This window comes from Octopus bimaculoides, chromosome 16 (assembly GCF_046866305.1).
Source record: "Octopus bimaculoides isolate indiv1 chromosome 16, ASM4686630v1, whole genome shotgun sequence".
NCBI classification, from domain to species: Eukaryota; Metazoa; Mollusca; class Cephalopoda; order Octopoda; family Octopodidae; genus Octopus; species Octopus bimaculoides.
This window is the reverse complement of record NC_142943.1, coordinates 28965437-28982804: the sequence shown is the minus strand read 5'-3', so window position 1 is coordinate 28982804 and position 17368 is coordinate 28965437. Positions and strand designations below refer to the sequence as shown.

The window sequence follows — 17368 nt, the reverse complement described above, 5'->3', positions numbered from 1 at the left end:
TTCACCCCCACCTATTACCAAATTTTGTCCTGGTGAAAGACATCTAACAATAGTCCAGTTTACCAAACAGCATAAAGAGTTCCAGTTCACGACACTGTAACCAAATCATTGTTCCACTGAATTAAACTTTGAAGCCTAAATTTCCTTGTAAAGACAGCTAGAATAGGATGAAATCCACCAGACTGTATTTCCAACTACAGGACCATAATATAAATGTACACAAAACACATGTAAGCACATTAACACACACGCCAAGTGTAGCCATCAAGCTCTGTTAGTTATATTTATTCCAAAACCTTTGGCCATATGATTCAGCCACAATTAACCAGTCCTGTACAATAGCACTGATTCCATTCCTTCTTACTTCCAATCAAGTTCTCGGTGTGGAGTTGTAGGAATCTTTGGCACTACAGACCACAAGCTTAAAGTATTACTTTAATCCTTTAGCATTTAAACTGGTCATATCTGACCAAAATATTCTACCTGTTTTATCTTCAAACTAGCCAGATCTGGCCACTCACACCTACCTTGCAATGTCATTTTAAAAACAACCAATCACATCATTGAAATCTCAAAACTACAAGACAATGCATGATCAGTTCAAAACAAAGCAAATAAATAGGCATCACATTTGAATAGGAAGGGGGTAAACTTTATAATAATGGAATAATTGTAATGTGACCGCCAGTAATCTCATCTATGTAATTGTTGTTATTAAACAATTAAAATGATATGATTAAGGTTTCAATGTCTGGGTTGGCATGTTTTCATTATAACTGCATCTGCTGGTAACGAAGGAATAAAATTCAATTCTCCACATGAAATTCTTATTTACTGCTCATGTTTCAACTCCATGAATGAAGAATTATAGCACCATGTTTATCTGTAAGAGTGTAACTGTGTGTAGAAGTTCAGGCTGAGGGATTGTTTGAGAAAAAGGAAGAGAAATGCAATCAAGATCTACGAACAAATATAAATAATTAATTTATCATTCTTTTGATTGGATGACAATCTCAGTTCATTTCATATTATTCAAAATGATTTTAAAATGCTTACCATCTTTCCTTTTGCCTTTCTGTAAAATTATATAGCAAAATCTTTCATTGATTTTCTTGTTTTTCTGAATAATATTAACACAAAAACTATATTAATTAACAATAGAAATATTTAACAGTTTTAAATACAAAACAGAAATCTTGTAAAGCAAAAGACTAATCTTGGTTCAGAAATTGCAAACATGGACACTTTATTACTTAAAATCTAATTTTGTCCCTGACTGGAAATTAGAAGAAGAAATTGGAAGAAATTAGAAGAAATTTAGAAGAAATTGGTTTTGTTGTTCTTATTCTTTTTAAAATGTAAGGAAATTTGAAGAGCAACATGTTTTAGTGGGAGTCCAAGAGGATTGTAGAAGACTATCGAAAGCAAAGAATCTTGTTGGAAAATGCTGCCAGTTATTTGCAACACAAGTAATTTGTTAATCACTGTTTTTCTATATCAGTCAAAGCTAACTTTATCTAAGCATGAGGTAGCTAGTGGATACTTCCTGCCGATGGTATGCAAAGATGAAGAAATCTCAGATTTGATAGTTCCATCACCAGTGCTGGATGCTTTTCATCTGCCTTTTAGCACTACACATCTATACAAGATGCTTTCTCAGGACAAATACTGCCATTCTGCAGCTTTCAACAGTATATTAAGTAAGATATACATAATGCTATTTTGAGCTAATACTGCTTCTGGTGCTAATAACGAATTTTGATTTTGGTAATAATAGAAAATAAGATGTAGAGAGGTAAACACAACGGAGGGTTTTGACTGAGAATAAAGTAGCACCAGCAAATTTAGAAATTACTATTAAATATTTCAAAGTTGTCCATTATATTATCAAAACCTCAGAGTAAGGATACAACATGTAAGGCCAGATTATAAAGGTTATTAGTATAGGAAGAATAATCAGAACAATGAAATAGATGAGGAATCAATAAAGTAATTACTCTACATGCAAGAAATAGTAGCTAAGTCTCCCTCAAATCATATTCCAGGACAGTGGATAAAATAGCCCTAGAAACACTGAGGTTGTGACCGGAATACATTTCATCATTGGTCCACTCAATCTGTGCTGGCCTGAGGCTAAACAAAAACTGAATATTTGAAATAATAAAAAAGAATTGAAAACATCCAAATTGATGCTTACCACAACAAAATCAAAGTGCTTGAATGTAACTTGAAAATTACAAGGGATTTTTTTACTTTCTTTATTTTCTTTAATCATTGGGCAAGGCAGATCATGAGGGCACTAGATAAAAGAAATATCATGACAGAAAATGTTATCTAAATGTTTCATAAGTAAAACAGAGAAAGAAAACATTTAATCAGAGAAGAGGCAATGCAACTATTCAACCTCTCCTGACTAGTGAGATTGATAAAGTTGATGTTCACCAGAAACTTCTATAAGGTGATGCATGGAAGGAAAATGTGAGCTGAGGATTTTCTGGAGATTGCAATTCTGAGTAGAAATTATAATAATAAGCATTTAATACAGAGTATAAATAAACAATAGTTTAACCCTTTAGCATTTAAACTTGTCATATCTGACCAACATTTTCTACTTGTTTTATGTTCAAAACAGCCAGTTCTGGCCTCTCACACCTACTCTACAATGTCCTTCTAAAAATATACAATCATGTCATCAAAATTGTAAAGTTATGAGATAATCCATGATTAATTGAAAACAATATGAATAAATAAGAAATATAATTAACTAATTTAGTTATTGTTCACAAGAATGGAAAAGAACACATTACATATGTCAGCGCTAAATAATAAACTAACAACAACTGAAAAACATTAAGGCCACAAGGTTATACTTACAGGAGAGAATACTGTAGCCTCATCTGATGTTTCAGAGTTTTTCTAAAGAGAAAAAACATGTATATACTTCTTGAATTATGCAACAGAAGCAGTTCTACAGTAAAAACAATCAATGTAAAATACATAATGTAAATGTAGTTGTAAAGTCAGATGCTGCGGCTTTCTTCTGGGAAAAATCCCTTTATAGACGTATTGCATTAAAAAACACAACATACTTCAGAACAAGGCAAAACAAAATTGCTCCAAGAATAACATACGTATTTCACTGTTGTTGCAGCTTATCAATGCCACATGTTCATGTCTTTTTTTTAAATTTTTAATAAATGTACATTATAAGTTAATGAAGGAGAACCAAGAAGTTGTTGACATTACATCTACATCAATATCAAAAATATTAATGTAGTTTAAATTAACAAAATGCCTACTCCAGCTGGAAATCTAAGCCAAGCAATTGGAATATTTCCAATGCAGCGTGGAATTTTGTCAGTGAATAGGTCGCGGTCTCAAAGCAATGAAAATATTTTGACAAAATAAATTTAAATGTTGAAGTGAATCGGTTTTTTTGTGTTTTTAAATGGTTTATAAACACCTTCCATGCTGCAATTGTTTTTGCTTCAGCACACAATCTCAGATCAAGTCACTTGCTATGCAAGTACATTTCCTTATTCATAATGTTTAGATCTTAAGGCAAATTATAACACATGCCTGCTAAAGATGTTGGACTGCTGACCACATAATTATGCATTCAAATCTTTCTACTATCACAAAGTTTAATCAATAATATATCTACAAGAATAAATAATGTTACTTTTAAAAGCACCATTTCTTCTTGGTTACTTCATCTTACAAGTTTGACCAAACTGGTGTCTAAACACTTGAAACATTGAACAGACTTAGCTTTAAAATAATTGGATAATGTCTGCACAATAACCAAATGCAATTGTAGAAAGATGCATTTAACAACATTATCTGGTAGAATGTAGAGATAAAACTGCATATCATAAGACATTTCATCCAACATCCAACATCCATGACCATTCAGGTCAATTTTCGAACCTAACTCCTTTTCAAAATAACTTTTCTCTCGTTTGCACTTTAGGGAAAATGCTTGACAATATTTCTCTCAGCTCATTACTTTCCGAGTTCAAATTCCACCACAGTTGACTTTGCTTTTCATCCTATCATCATCATTTAACATCTGTTGTCCATGCTGGCATGGGTTGGACGGTTTGACTGGGCTGGCACTTGGGGTCAGTAAAGTAAGTAGCAGTTGAGTACTGGGTCAATGTAATTGACTTGCTGCTTCCCCTAAAATTGATGGCATTGTGCCAAAATTAGAAATCCTTATTACAATATGTTTCCATGATTCCAGGAATAGAGCAGCTTTGGAAAAGAAACACTGACTCATCTGTTTCAGTTAGGTTGAAGAAGGCAAGTTTAAGGCTTCGGTAGCAAATTAGTGCCAACCTTGTGTCTTAACAAAACGCCCAACTATATCTTTTAATGATTCCGTCACTACAGCATAATACAATATCTATATCTCTTGAATTATGACTCGTGTAACCATAGCTGGTTCTTAACTTCTCGTTTCTTCTTTTTATACTGCATATAAAGTAGCAACTCTAAAAAAAAAACTAAATAAAAAATAAAAAACCACACTCAAAATACAGTAATGAAAGGGTTAAAGATGATTGTTTAAAAAGGAAAAAAACTTGAATGAAATTTCATTTAAATTTCAATGTAAAGGAAATAAAAAGTTTCTCAACCTTTAAGATGGTGTCTCTGACTTCAGATATCAACTGAAAACCGGAATTTGTTCCATTTTCAATAACTATCTGAAATATACAATAATACATTGAAACTATTCTGAGCAGATTCACTTGGATGATAGTAACTGGGACTGAACACAAAATTATGTGGTTGGGAAGCAAACTTCTTAACTACAAAGCCATGCCTGTACCTGTTCAATAGTAAAATTGAATAGTATTTCACTATATAATCATCATCATCGTCATTGATATTTAATGTCTGCTTTCCATGATGGCATGGGCTGGACGGTTTGACTGAGAACTAGCAAGCTGGGGAGTTGCACCAGGCTCTAATCTGATTTGGCAAGGTTTCTATGGCTGGATGCCCTTCCTAACGCCAACCACTCCTAGAGTATAGTAGGTGGTTTTTATGCGCCACGGCACAGGTGCTAGTCAGCCAGCACTGGCTTCGGCCACACATAAATAGTGCTTTCTATGTGCCACCAGCACAGGTGCCAGTTAGGTGGCACTGGCATCAGCCATGCTCGAATGGTGCTTTTTACATGCCAGCAGCACAGGTCTCAGTCAGGTGGCACTGGCATCAGCCACACTCATATAAATATATGCTTATTACTGATGTGTGTAAGTGTATAAAAAAAGGAAGATTATATTAAAATAAAATAGAAACTTCTAGAATGAAAGATAATTAAATAGAGGAACAAATATTTTAGAGATATTTTAATACAAACCAAGAAATCTTCTGTTAAATCCCAAAGATTGTGGATTACTTTCAGTCGAGCTTGCCTTGATTCCAGCTCAAATAAGGAATAGGAGCAGACTACTAAATTGTACAATTTCTGTAAATAAAAAAAATATTTATGAATCCAGAAAGAAAGAAATATATGAACGGAAGCTAACATGCAGAGTAGTTTTATTGTTGCTTAGCCCCAGCTGGATGCCCTTCCGAACACCAAATGGTAAAAGTATTTCATTAGTTTCAAGTGCCAGTTTCAGAGTATAGACCAATTGTCAATCATAAAACTGTTAATATAACAACAATAGCATAAGAAATGGAGATAGTTTAGCATTTCTTGAGATAAAGAATTAATTCCAATGCGAGGAGACAAAGCTCTAAGTATAGGGCAAGCTGAATGCCATTCATACACAAACACAAACTGAGAGATGAAGACGTGAAGTAAAAAAAAAATTGTGTACTCTTTTATCATGAATTAGGAATAAATATAGACAAACAAACAAACAAACAAAGCCATCATATAAGAATTTAAAACTACATACCTCTCTCTGAGAAGGCATAAACTGTCTTAAATACACTCCTGATACATGCATTTCTTTTTGTTCTTCACCATCTAAAAAACAAAACAAAATTCTAAGTTAAATCAAATAATTATTTCCTTTGAACATCCATTTACAATCTGCTCGCTTACATACGGCTAATAATTGCTTTTCAATGATACAGTTGTTTCACCTTCAACATAATTGCAAATTAAGTCATATTAAACAGGTACAACTCTGAAATAGGGTTATGTAAAACTATCATTTTCTGATTGCTTACCTTGTAGTAACAATCGACATAGGATATTCATATCAGCAGAAACATCATGGGCAAAATATTCAAAAATATTGTTATTCCATATCTTATTGCAGGCCCTTTAATAATAAAATATATATATATATATATATATATATATATATATATATATATATATATATATATATATATACATATATATATATAATAATTAAAGAAAATAGAATCGTGATCGGAATGCATTTTATCTTTTGCTTTTATCTCCACCACTCCTCCACCTTTTATCTAAATGCTTGGTAACGAATGAATATCTTTTATCTTTTACTTGTTTCAATCATTAGACAGCAGCCATGCTAAGGCACCACCTTTAAACATTTTCTAGTCAAACAAATTGACCCCAATAGTTATTTTATTAGTTTCTTTTGCTGAACCATCTACCAAATCCACTCACAAGGTTTTGGTTGGCCCAAGGCTATAGCAGAAGACATTTGCCCAAGGTACCACGCAGTGGGACTGAACGTGGAACCACACGGTTGGGAAGCAAGATTTTTACCCGCAAGATGTTTTACAATGAATAACAAACAACAAGTCATACTGCTGCTTATCTAGATAAGGTGAGAAAAGTATGCATGCATAATTTGCAAGCTATATTGGACCTCAGATGTCAAAAACATGAGAAACATAAGAAAATCATATTACATAAGTTAGTAACAATCCCTATTCTGAATGATGAAATTCAGGAAGACATCCTCATCATCACCTTTTAATGGTCATCTTTCATTCTGGCATTGATTGGACAATTGACAGGACCTGAAGGGTCTGAGGTCTGCACTGTGCTTCGAAGTCTGCTTTAACAAGGTTTCTATTGCTGAATGCCCTTCCTAATGCCAACCACTTTGCAAAGTGTTCTGGGTGCTTTGTTCATGGCAGCAGCACTAGTGAGGTCACTGATGGTCAAAAGATGACTGACCAATAAATATTGTCTTGACATTGCATGATGGTTGCAAACGAGTGTCACCAAGATGCAAGCAGCATCTTTGATTTCCAATCTTCCATGAAAAACATGTCTGGCCATGAGGAAATATTACCTCACTCAGAAACAAGTGAGGGTTGGTGACAGAAAAAGCATCCAGCTGTAGAAGATCTGCCACAATGAATTTCATCTAAACCATGCACGAAAAAATGGTCATTAGAAGAAGAATGGTGGTGGTGGTGGTGGTGATGGGGACATTAGGAGAGAGGTATGTTATTATTCTACTAGCCTCGTTAAATTAGTTGCAAACATACTAATTACAATCAACATGAGTGACTGGTGTAAAATATCACTTTTAACAATCTATATATATTATAAATAATTGACTTTATAAACACCACCTAATTCTATTATAGGACAATATTTGTTTAAAAAAAACAATCACAATTGAAAATTAAAAACAAAAGACCTCAATGTTAACAAAATGATTATTTCCAAATAACAAGTTCAAAGTTTAACATAGGTAGAAAAGTTAATGAGTCAGACCAAAGTCAAAGATAAATTTATAAGAATTAAAATAAAATCAAATAAAATCCATGAAGTAGTTTATTAATTTACCAAATAGTGGAACCGGTGCCAGAGCCAAAATCAAAAACATTTCTTGGTATATAATCTGGAACTCGCTTTACAATCTGTGGGACATAAATAAAATCAGACAACTGCTTTAAAATTTAAAGAGTTTAAAGTAATAAATGGCAGACATTAATAATAATAATAATAATAATCCTTTCTATTATAGGCACAAGGCCTGAAATCCAGGGGAGGGAGATAGTCGATTACATCACCCCCAGTGTTTCACTGATATCTAATTCATCAACCTCGAAAGGATGAAAGGTAAGTCAACCTTGGTGGAATTTGAACTCAGAATGTAGCAGCAAACAAAATACCACTAAGCATTTCGCCCGGCATGCTAACGACTCTGCCAGTTCGCCACCTTAGAATCTTAGAATAATAAATAACAATAATAGTAATGATAATTCTTTCTACTATAGGCACAAACCTGGAATTTGAGGGGAGGGAGGTAGTCAATTACATCAACTCCAGTATCTGACTGGCACTTAATTTATCAATCCCACAAAGAAGAAAAATCGACCTCGGTGGAATTTGAATTCAGAACATAAAGATGGATGAAATGCCACTTAACATTTTACCCAGCATGCTAACAATTCTGCTAGCTCACCACCTTATTATTATTATTATTATTATTATTATTAATAATAATAATAATAATAATAATATAAGCAAATCACAGTCATTGAAATTTTTCCACATGAGTTCTGCCTTTTGATCTTGGTTAAACCATAAAAATGCTTAATCCATACATACCTCATCGAGACACAGAAGAATTGCTGAGTAATTTGCGGGCATACGACTAACCATATACAGAAAGCTTTTATATGCATCATACCTGTAAGAGACAAATTAAGTTTCAATATATGATAGAAAAACCGTTGACAAGGTTTCTTCAATGTGGTTTTCTTTAAAAAGAATTTGTTAGTGGAGTGGTGTTACAGAATACACAAATAAAAATAACAGAAAGTGTTTTGGGAACATTTGAAAGCACAGTAGGGTTACATACTTAATACTCTGCCAGTTATATGTTTGTTCCTTCATTAAATAAATAATTTTTTGCTGCAACTTTTTCTCCAGAACATCTTCATTCAAGTTCTGCATCTCTAAAGATAAGCAAAAAAGTAATAATTAGAAGAAGGTTGATAAACATCAATAATTCTAGCAGGAAATATATATATATATATCATCATCATCATCATCGTCGTCGTCATCATTTAACGTCCGCTTTCCATGCTAGCATGGGTTGGACGATTTGACTGAGGACTGGTGAACCAGATGGTACACCAGGCTCCAATCTGATTTTGCAGAGTTTCTACAGCTGGATGCCCTTCCCAACACCAACCACTCAGAGAGTGTAGTGGGTGCTTTTACATACCTCCGTCATGAGATACTGGCAACGGCCACGCTCGAAATGGTGTATTTTACGTGCCACCTGCACAAGGACCAGTCCAGCGGTACTGGCAACAAACTCACTCGAATGTCTATATATATTTATATAGCATTTGAACTTAGAACATAAAGACAGACAAAATGCTGCTAAGCATTTTGACTGACATGTTAACAATTCCGATAGCTTGCCACCTTATGGAAAAGGCTGATATTACAATTTTAGGCTAAAAAAATCTTTCAATATCTTACTGCTTTTTTCCAAAACTTTGGCAGATATTTCTTTCAACTTCTTTTTCTTTTCATTTATTTCAATTGGTACTTGTCTTGCCCATAGAGATCGGGCAAAACTTTCAGAAGCCGCTACAAGATTTTTCAGAGGATATTCTGTCAAAACAGATGAAAATAATTTTTTTAATTTGCAACAATAAAAACAATTCATAATTTAAACAAGAAATTTATATATTTTTTTTAATGTAGTATATAATAATAATAGTAATAATAATATATTATAATTACTATTATTATTATTATATACTACATTAAAAAAAAATCAAAATAAAATTAATCTACATGAATTTGGTTAGTTGTTTTATAGCAGCTGTTACAGATTTTCACAGTATCATCATCATCATCATCACCACCGTCATTTAATGTTCTCCTTCCATGCTGGCATGGGTTGAACAGTTTGAAAGCAGCTGGCAAGCCAGAGGATTGCACCAAGCTCTAATGACTGGCATGGTTTCTACAGCTGGATACCCTTCATAAGGTCAGCTGTTTTATAAAGTGTACTGGGTGCTTCTAGCATGGCTATGGCACTAGTGAAGTCACCAAGTAACTTGCAAGACAAGAAAGACTATTCAGGTGATGCAGAGGTAGTGCTGATGGAGGTGGCTTTAAACTCAATGATGAGGGGTTAAAGTATGTTAGAGGAACAGAAACAGAGATGTCTGGGTGTAGGAGAGTTACATGGTTACCACTTTTTATAGAAACACTAATTACATGCATGCATCGTCATCGTCGTCTGTTTTCCATGCTGCCATGGGTTGGATGGTGTGACAGGATCTGACAACCTGCAGTTCTATGTTGAGCTCCAATGTCACCTTTGACATGGTTTCTATGGCTGGATGCCTTTCCTAATGCCAACCACTTTACAGAGTGTACTGGGACCTTTCTTATGCCATTGGCACTGGAGACGTTGCCAAATAACTTGCAAGACAGAAAAAGGAGAAGGAAAAACAAGGAAACAAACTCCCACGACCAAGTGGAGAGGATTTGAGACAGGGGTGGGGCTTTATAACAGGTTTTGAAAGGCTAAAATATGATAGAAGAACAAGCACAATTTTATCAATCTTTGTTTTCTTATTCACATCAATCTTTAACTTCAGCTTTTCAAAAATAAACTTGATTCATTTCTCACGTTCTACCATTCAATTTATAATTTAATTCTATTCTATTCTAATTAACTCTTATTTAATTCCATTCATGTATTTCAAATTTGCAAAGAAATGCAAACATTATTGAAAATTATCAAGGTTCCATGTCTCTTTTGGCATGGTTTCTATGGCTGGATGCCCTTCCTAACACCAACCATTTTACCAAGTGTACTGGAGGCACATGGCCGAGTGGTTAGAGCAGCAGACTCACGGTCGAGGGATCACAGGTCGAATCTCAGACTGGGCAATGTATGTGTTTATGAGTGAAACACCTAAGCTCCATGTGGCTCCAGCAGAAGGTAATGGTGAACTTCTGCTGATTCTTTTGCCACAACTTTCTCTCACTCTTTCCTCCTGCATCTAGCAGCTCACCTGTGATGGACTGGTGTCCCATCCAGGTGGGGAACCTATATGCCAATGAAACCGGGAAACCAGCCCTTATGAGCCAGGTATGGCTCGAGAAGGAAGAAACAACAGCTAGGGGCTTTTATGTGGCACTGGCATGGGCAATTCTAAATGGCACCAGCACAGGTATTTCATATGTGGCTCCAGCACCCACAAGCGCACAAGATTAGAAATGCTCAGCTGAAGAAGGATGCAAGGGGTTTATGCCTGTATGCAGAGGCAACCATGATTTTACTTAGTTTGACATGTCTTCTAAAGCACAGCAAACTGCCAGGAGTCTTGGTCCCCTCTTGTCTCCTCTGTGAGGTCCATTGTCTGAAGATCCTTTCTCACCACTTTGTCCCAAATCTTCCTGGGTCTACTCCTTCCACATGTTCCCTCCACAAAAGATATATATATATATATATATATATATATATATATATATATATATATATATATATATATATATATATATATATATAGAGAAGAACCACCGATATACAATTCAAACAATGAAGGAGACCAATCACCATCAAGAATAGCGTACTCTACAAAATACGAATTTAAAAATCTATAAAATCTAAAAGAAAAGTATAAAATCCATAAAAATCTATAAAATACTAGACTAAAAATTTAATTCAATTTAGTAAATTGATAAAATAGAAGGTAAAGTGTTGACTACGTGTGTTTCGTAAAATTGTGAATTGTACTGGTTTTTTCTGCTACAGTGTGGCCATGGACAGAACCAGGACGAAAACGACGATAACAATGATGAAGAAGAAGACTGTAATGTTTCTACTTCCAAAAACAAGTCAAAGAAAGAGAATGAGAAAGAGACAGAGGTAGACAGAGAGACTGAGTAAGAAATCTCCCAAAAACCAAGAAAATCTGTATTCAATGTTTGGAAGAAAGAAATAAAGCAAATTGTATTTACTTTCAATCAAAATGTTCACAGTATTCTCCAGCCGACTAGAAATGGTGATGCACTTGCTTCTCATGATGCCAGAATGTGACACCAGTTGGCCATTAGAATTTAACACTGTAGAAGTTTTGTCATCAAGTTTGGTTTCAGGAGTAATAAATTTGGAGCTGTTTTTCAACTGAAGATAATAAAAACAAAAAACAAATATTTAACTTCAGAAATAGGCTATTTCAAAGTTTCATTCAAAATTTATAGTTAAAATACAACAAGAGCTTCAGAAATACATTAAAATTTTTTTTCTTCTTCATAGACTCCAGTTTAGGTTGCTCTAAAAACGCAGACATGAAGTTAAGGCAAATATTGTTGAGGTTTTTGTTGTTTTTTTATTTCTAGTTACTAAATTTTGAGAACATTTAAGTCTTGGATATAATTTTAACCCTTTAGTGTTTAAACCGATCATATCTGGCCCAAATAATCTACATGTTTTATGTTAAAACTGCCCAGATTTGGTATCTCACACCAACCAATAATGTCATTCTAAAAACAGGTGATAATATCATCAAAATCTTGAAGCTACGAAATAATGCAGGATTACCTTAAAACAATATGGATGACTAAGTATTATATTTGACAGAATAATCTGAATGCTAAAGGGTTAAACCACATCCAGTAGTCGGGGCCCTGGTTCAATAGTTCCAGGATTTTAAAGAGCAAGGAACAAGCTCTCACGCACTATTGTTCGCAGGTCTACTCTGCCCCAGAGTAGTAGCACCTATCAGGGTCCCAGATATTGGGTTAGATAGCATGTAACCACCCAGCCAGGGTATGTTGAAATCACGGGATACAACACGGTGGATGTGAGCTATTTCAGTAAATGAATCTTATTCAATCAATGGCAAATAACATGAGATGTTGTATGGATGGACAGACAACAAACTGTCAATGGTCAGGAGCAACCAGTTCAGATAGTGAACTGCTGCTATCATCTGTAATCATGGCATGAACAGATGAGATATTTCAGTTACCTAAAATAAACAATATCATAAAAACATGGAAATGTACTTAAGTGATTGAGCAGATGAGATATCCAAGGAGAATATCTCACCTGCTTAATGCACTATGTACCCCTATTTTCCCCATGAGATGGGCACAGACATTCTAAATCATATTTCTTCTTACTCTGAAGTGAAGAGTATGAATGACTTGGCAATGGATACTGTTAACTGTGAGGGTGAGTCAAAAACTAATGCCATTTTGTTTAGGACAGGTATAATTACCAACACAGGAACATGTATCATAGACATTAAAACGAAGCTGGTCCTCTGTGGATCACATCCCTACTTCTCAACATAGTCACCGTTTCTCTTAGTAGCAATGTTCCACCTTCGAATGAGACCATGTATCCCTGCCCCATAAAATTCTGTTGACTGTTCTTTGAGCCACTTCTTCATTACTTCCACGCTCACCAGATTTAGCGCCGTCAGACTATCATCTCTATGGCGCCACGAAAGAGGGTTTGAGAGACAAACATTATTCCAGTGACAAGGAAGTGAAAACTGTAGTGAAGTAGTGGCTCAAAGAACAGTCAACAGAATTTTATGGGGCAGGGATACATGCTCTCATTCGAAGGTGGAACATTGCTATTGAGAGAAACGGTGACTATGTTGAGAAGTAGGGATGTGATCCACAGAGGACCAGCTTCATTTTGATGCATGATACACGTTCCTGTGTTGGTAATTATACCTGTCCTAAACAAAATGGCATTACTTTTTGACTCAACCTCGTACAAATAGATATGTTTTGACAATACATTGTTAATCGAGCTTATAGAACACGTGATAAGAATTTTGCCAGTGATCGTAAGTTTCACAAGTAATATTACAGCTATCAGAAAATTTGGTATCTGATCCATCACGTTGATTATTGATCAAATTGTGAGTGTCTGCTTGCGGTAAATAAGCAACATTGTCATGAAGTTGACGTTTAATAATTGTGATAATGTTATCTTGAATGGATTGTCTGAATAACACGAATGCGAACCAAGCAAATTTGCGCCTGCTCAATTCAATGAGTCGACATCAATTCAGCTACAATTCGTCGAGTCTCTTTTGGGATCTTTTAATTGATTTCAAATTTTGGTGTAGTTGCCTTTTTGAGGCCGGATACTAGTCGTAAGACGGAGAATGCATATGATTTCCACTGTTTTAAAACCGAAAATACCAAGTTTCATCGAAATTGGCAGGGACAGAATGCGCTGGGTCATTTTACCAATTCCAGTGACTGTGCTTGACTTAATTGTACACAGATCAGATGATGCTACCTAATGAATTAATTGCTCACACGGAGATCGATGCTCGGTTTGATATTCAGATCAAGTTTGCCGGTTGATGGTTTGGCATGTGTGGCCCGCATATATACATAAAAGATATATACAAACGTTGTCGATTTGTTATTAACAAACTTTAATGTAGCTAAAACCCCAAAGAAAAGTGCTGAAACTTGCAAGACAAACGTGTCCTCGGAAGATACGTAGCAAACCACAACGGCGGAGGTAAAGTATACGCACACCACCCTTTTTCGGTGTAACAAAAACCCTAACTCTAAACCCTAAACACTGGGTGTGCGTATTCTTTACTTTCGCCAACCTCAACTATAAACATCCAAAAATTGATCGAAAAGCTGACACTTATCCAAAAAATACACATCATGGAGGCAACATCGCCTCAGCAACAAGCTGCGACGGTGTCGACTAAAGCTCCTTCTTGAAAGAAAGGTTATCTCCAGATGGGGGTCACTACCTTCACTTTAAGAAAAAATACTATTGATCAGAAAGCATGACAGGGTCCCCACCAAATTCTCCTGTGTCAGTTAACATGCTTTTCAACATTATCACTAATCATTTTATGATTTCGATTGATTTTGAATGTACTTTTGCTATCGCTTCCTATCACTATGAGAATAATTAATATTGACATGATCACATACTATTTTGTAAATTGTATGATCAATGTTTCAAAGACAGTATATTTATAAGAGAAGTAAAATTTAAAGAACTGACAGTAATACAATAGGATCATACGAAAATACAGTGTTACAGTTTGTAAATGATAATACATATGCAATGAACTTTTACAGAATCGCAGAATATATTTAAGAGTTATTTTTATTTTACGTCGTTATAATACTTGTTAAATCGAATTTTTAATTAATTGACCGTTTTCGTCGTGAAGAGATCGCTTGTTCATTGATTGAGTACGAATCAACTAGGGAGCCTGTACGTGTCCGTTGAGGATGCTTACAATAACAGCTAAATTCCTTCAAATATTAACCCACTGTCTTGTAAAAGGAAGGTACAGTGTACAATGTAGTCCGAGATACATAAAAGGACAGGATGCTTACGGCTGAAAAGCTTTTGATCGTAGGCATGCTCGATCGAAACTAACCTGGAGTTTAAAAAAAAAACAACCGATCTTGTTTGTAAATTGCGAATTAATAAAAGACAAATCATTAAAAGATTTTTTTAGAATGATGCATATTTTGATTATATATTATATAATTCAATCATATAATAATTCATTAAAATAGATATGCAAGATCCGTAAGATGTCTTTTTATTTTCAAAAAATAGAATGAAACAAACATTAAACCGGGGCATAACTACAGGGTTTTACCCCCCAGACTTTGGGAGGTCATAACTTTCAGAAAAATGAATATTTTTTAATGAAATTTGCTATGCATATAGTATTTACTATGTAGAATCCGAAAAATATTCATTTTTCTGAAAGTTATGACCTCCCAAAGTCTGGGGGGTAAAACCCTGTAGTTATACTTAAACCGGTTCATTAATTGAATAAGTTTTGGAAACTAATCAACAAATTAAAACTACATGAGACTTCAATAAAGATGGTAAAAACGCAAAAACTGGAAGCTGAAATAATACTAACCTGTAAATGTAAATGTCTGAAGCGGGCAAAGCGAGGCAAAGCGATGGTAGGATAAATGTTTGAATAAATTTCCTTTTGAAATGAACATCGCACATGTTCTTGAGGTGGTCGCCATCTTAGCAATTAGGATTTATTTACTTTTGCTTAAGCACTTGCAAATTTTGACTTCAAATCTCCACCAAGGTCGACAGTTTGGTTAATGTTTACAACTTGACCCAGGAACAAAAATCAGAAAAAAATAGTACAACAGGTGTAAAAAAAATGTGTAGGAAACGAATAGGAAAAAAAATAATAATGTGCGCAAAGCAATGAGAGGGTGGGGAGAGGACCTCGGAAAATTCACAAGATCTGAGTTTTTCCCTCATAACTTTTAGGAAAATGGGTTTTTTTTTCAAACGGCATACATTACGATAATAAAGTAATTTGTTGGGAAAATCTTGAGGTGGGGAGAGGACTTTCGGAATATTCCCAAGATCCGAATCTTTCCTCGTTATATTCCGAAATCACATTCAATTTTCTACAGATACCCTAACGTAGTACTACTACACTACGTAGTGTTTATTTCTACCCACTTTCAATAATTTATAATGCTTTGGCTTCAATTTTGTTTAATTTTATCTTCAATTATTTTTACGCTTTTTTAACCCTTCCGTCGTTATTCTCATTCATTCGTTATTACTTTCTGTGTGTGTGTCTCTCTCTCTATGTATATATAGAGAGAGAGATACATATATACATACATCTATATATACATGTAGTGGATCGCTAGCCAAATTTCAATTAACAGTTCAACAGCACTTTTCTCTCGGTAAAACAATAGTTTTTCTGAGTGACAGCAGTTACATTTGCCACGTAGATAATGTCTTCGCCACTTGACCCTTCTAACCTCTTCTATTTCACCAAAAGCTAGAATAGAGATATCACAGACCCCCAACTAAATCTATTGTTCTCAACAATATGTCCATCTTTCTGACTAATTGTGGATAGTTATAAAAACTACAATTTGGCAAGGCAGAGTCAGTTCTTTCGATTTCATTATACTCGATTTTTACCCCGACTAACTAATGTATAACCCCAGTCCCTAAATGTTTTTGTTTTGTCCTTGTGATGTCCCCTCTATGTTACCCATGTATTGGCAAATTAGTTATTGAATGGACAACTAGAGTCATAGTCACAAGCAGGCAGCCACTAGAGACCAAACGGCCAGAAGGAAAAAGAAAATTAAAATCAGCGACTATGCCAGACAACTTGCCTCTGTAACATTACCATATCTCTCTCTATGGTTTACTACTGCAATAAGAACGTGTACACACATACAGGCCGAAATTAACTCTTTTTACCTCGCATGCTTTTCCATTTACTAGTCATACATACCAACCCATCGTGGTTTTGGATGTATAAGAAGGAATGGAAAGTAAGTGTCTCTTTACAGATTCATTCGCTGTTCTTCCTTCATCTTACATAATGGCAATCAACTAACAACAAACCATTACAATTGGTGACCCTCGACTTCAAC

General features: G+C 34.8%; 1 protein-coding gene across 1 annotated transcript in view; it reads right to left on the bottom strand.

The window, feature by feature from the left end:
- The window catches only part of LOC106878395 (ribosome assembly protein METTL17, mitochondrial), a 19717-nt gene extending 2349 nt beyond the window's left edge, over positions 1 to 17368 (bottom strand). Inside the window, exons 1-14 of the mRNA XM_089364293.1 lie at positions 17193 to 17368; positions 15853 to 16061; positions 11921 to 12086; positions 9416 to 9550; positions 8784 to 8880; positions 8531 to 8612; positions 7763 to 7836; positions 6196 to 6290; positions 5919 to 5989; positions 5372 to 5479; positions 4641 to 4709; positions 2875 to 2916; positions 2198 to 2299; positions 1057 to 1120 (exon numbers count right to left, since the gene is read on the bottom strand). Coding sequence (XP_089220419.1) covers positions 1057 to 1120; positions 2198 to 2299; positions 2875 to 2916; positions 4641 to 4709; positions 5372 to 5479; positions 5919 to 5989; positions 6196 to 6290; positions 7763 to 7836; positions 8531 to 8612; positions 8784 to 8880; positions 9416 to 9550; positions 11921 to 11984 — 1003 coding nt within the window. The 5' untranslated portion in view covers positions 11985 to 12086; positions 15853 to 16061; positions 17193 to 17368. The remainder of the gene's footprint in view (positions 1 to 1056; positions 1121 to 2197; positions 2300 to 2874; positions 2917 to 4640; positions 4710 to 5371; positions 5480 to 5918; positions 5990 to 6195; positions 6291 to 7762; positions 7837 to 8530; positions 8613 to 8783; positions 8881 to 9415; positions 9551 to 11920; positions 12087 to 15852; positions 16062 to 17192) is intronic.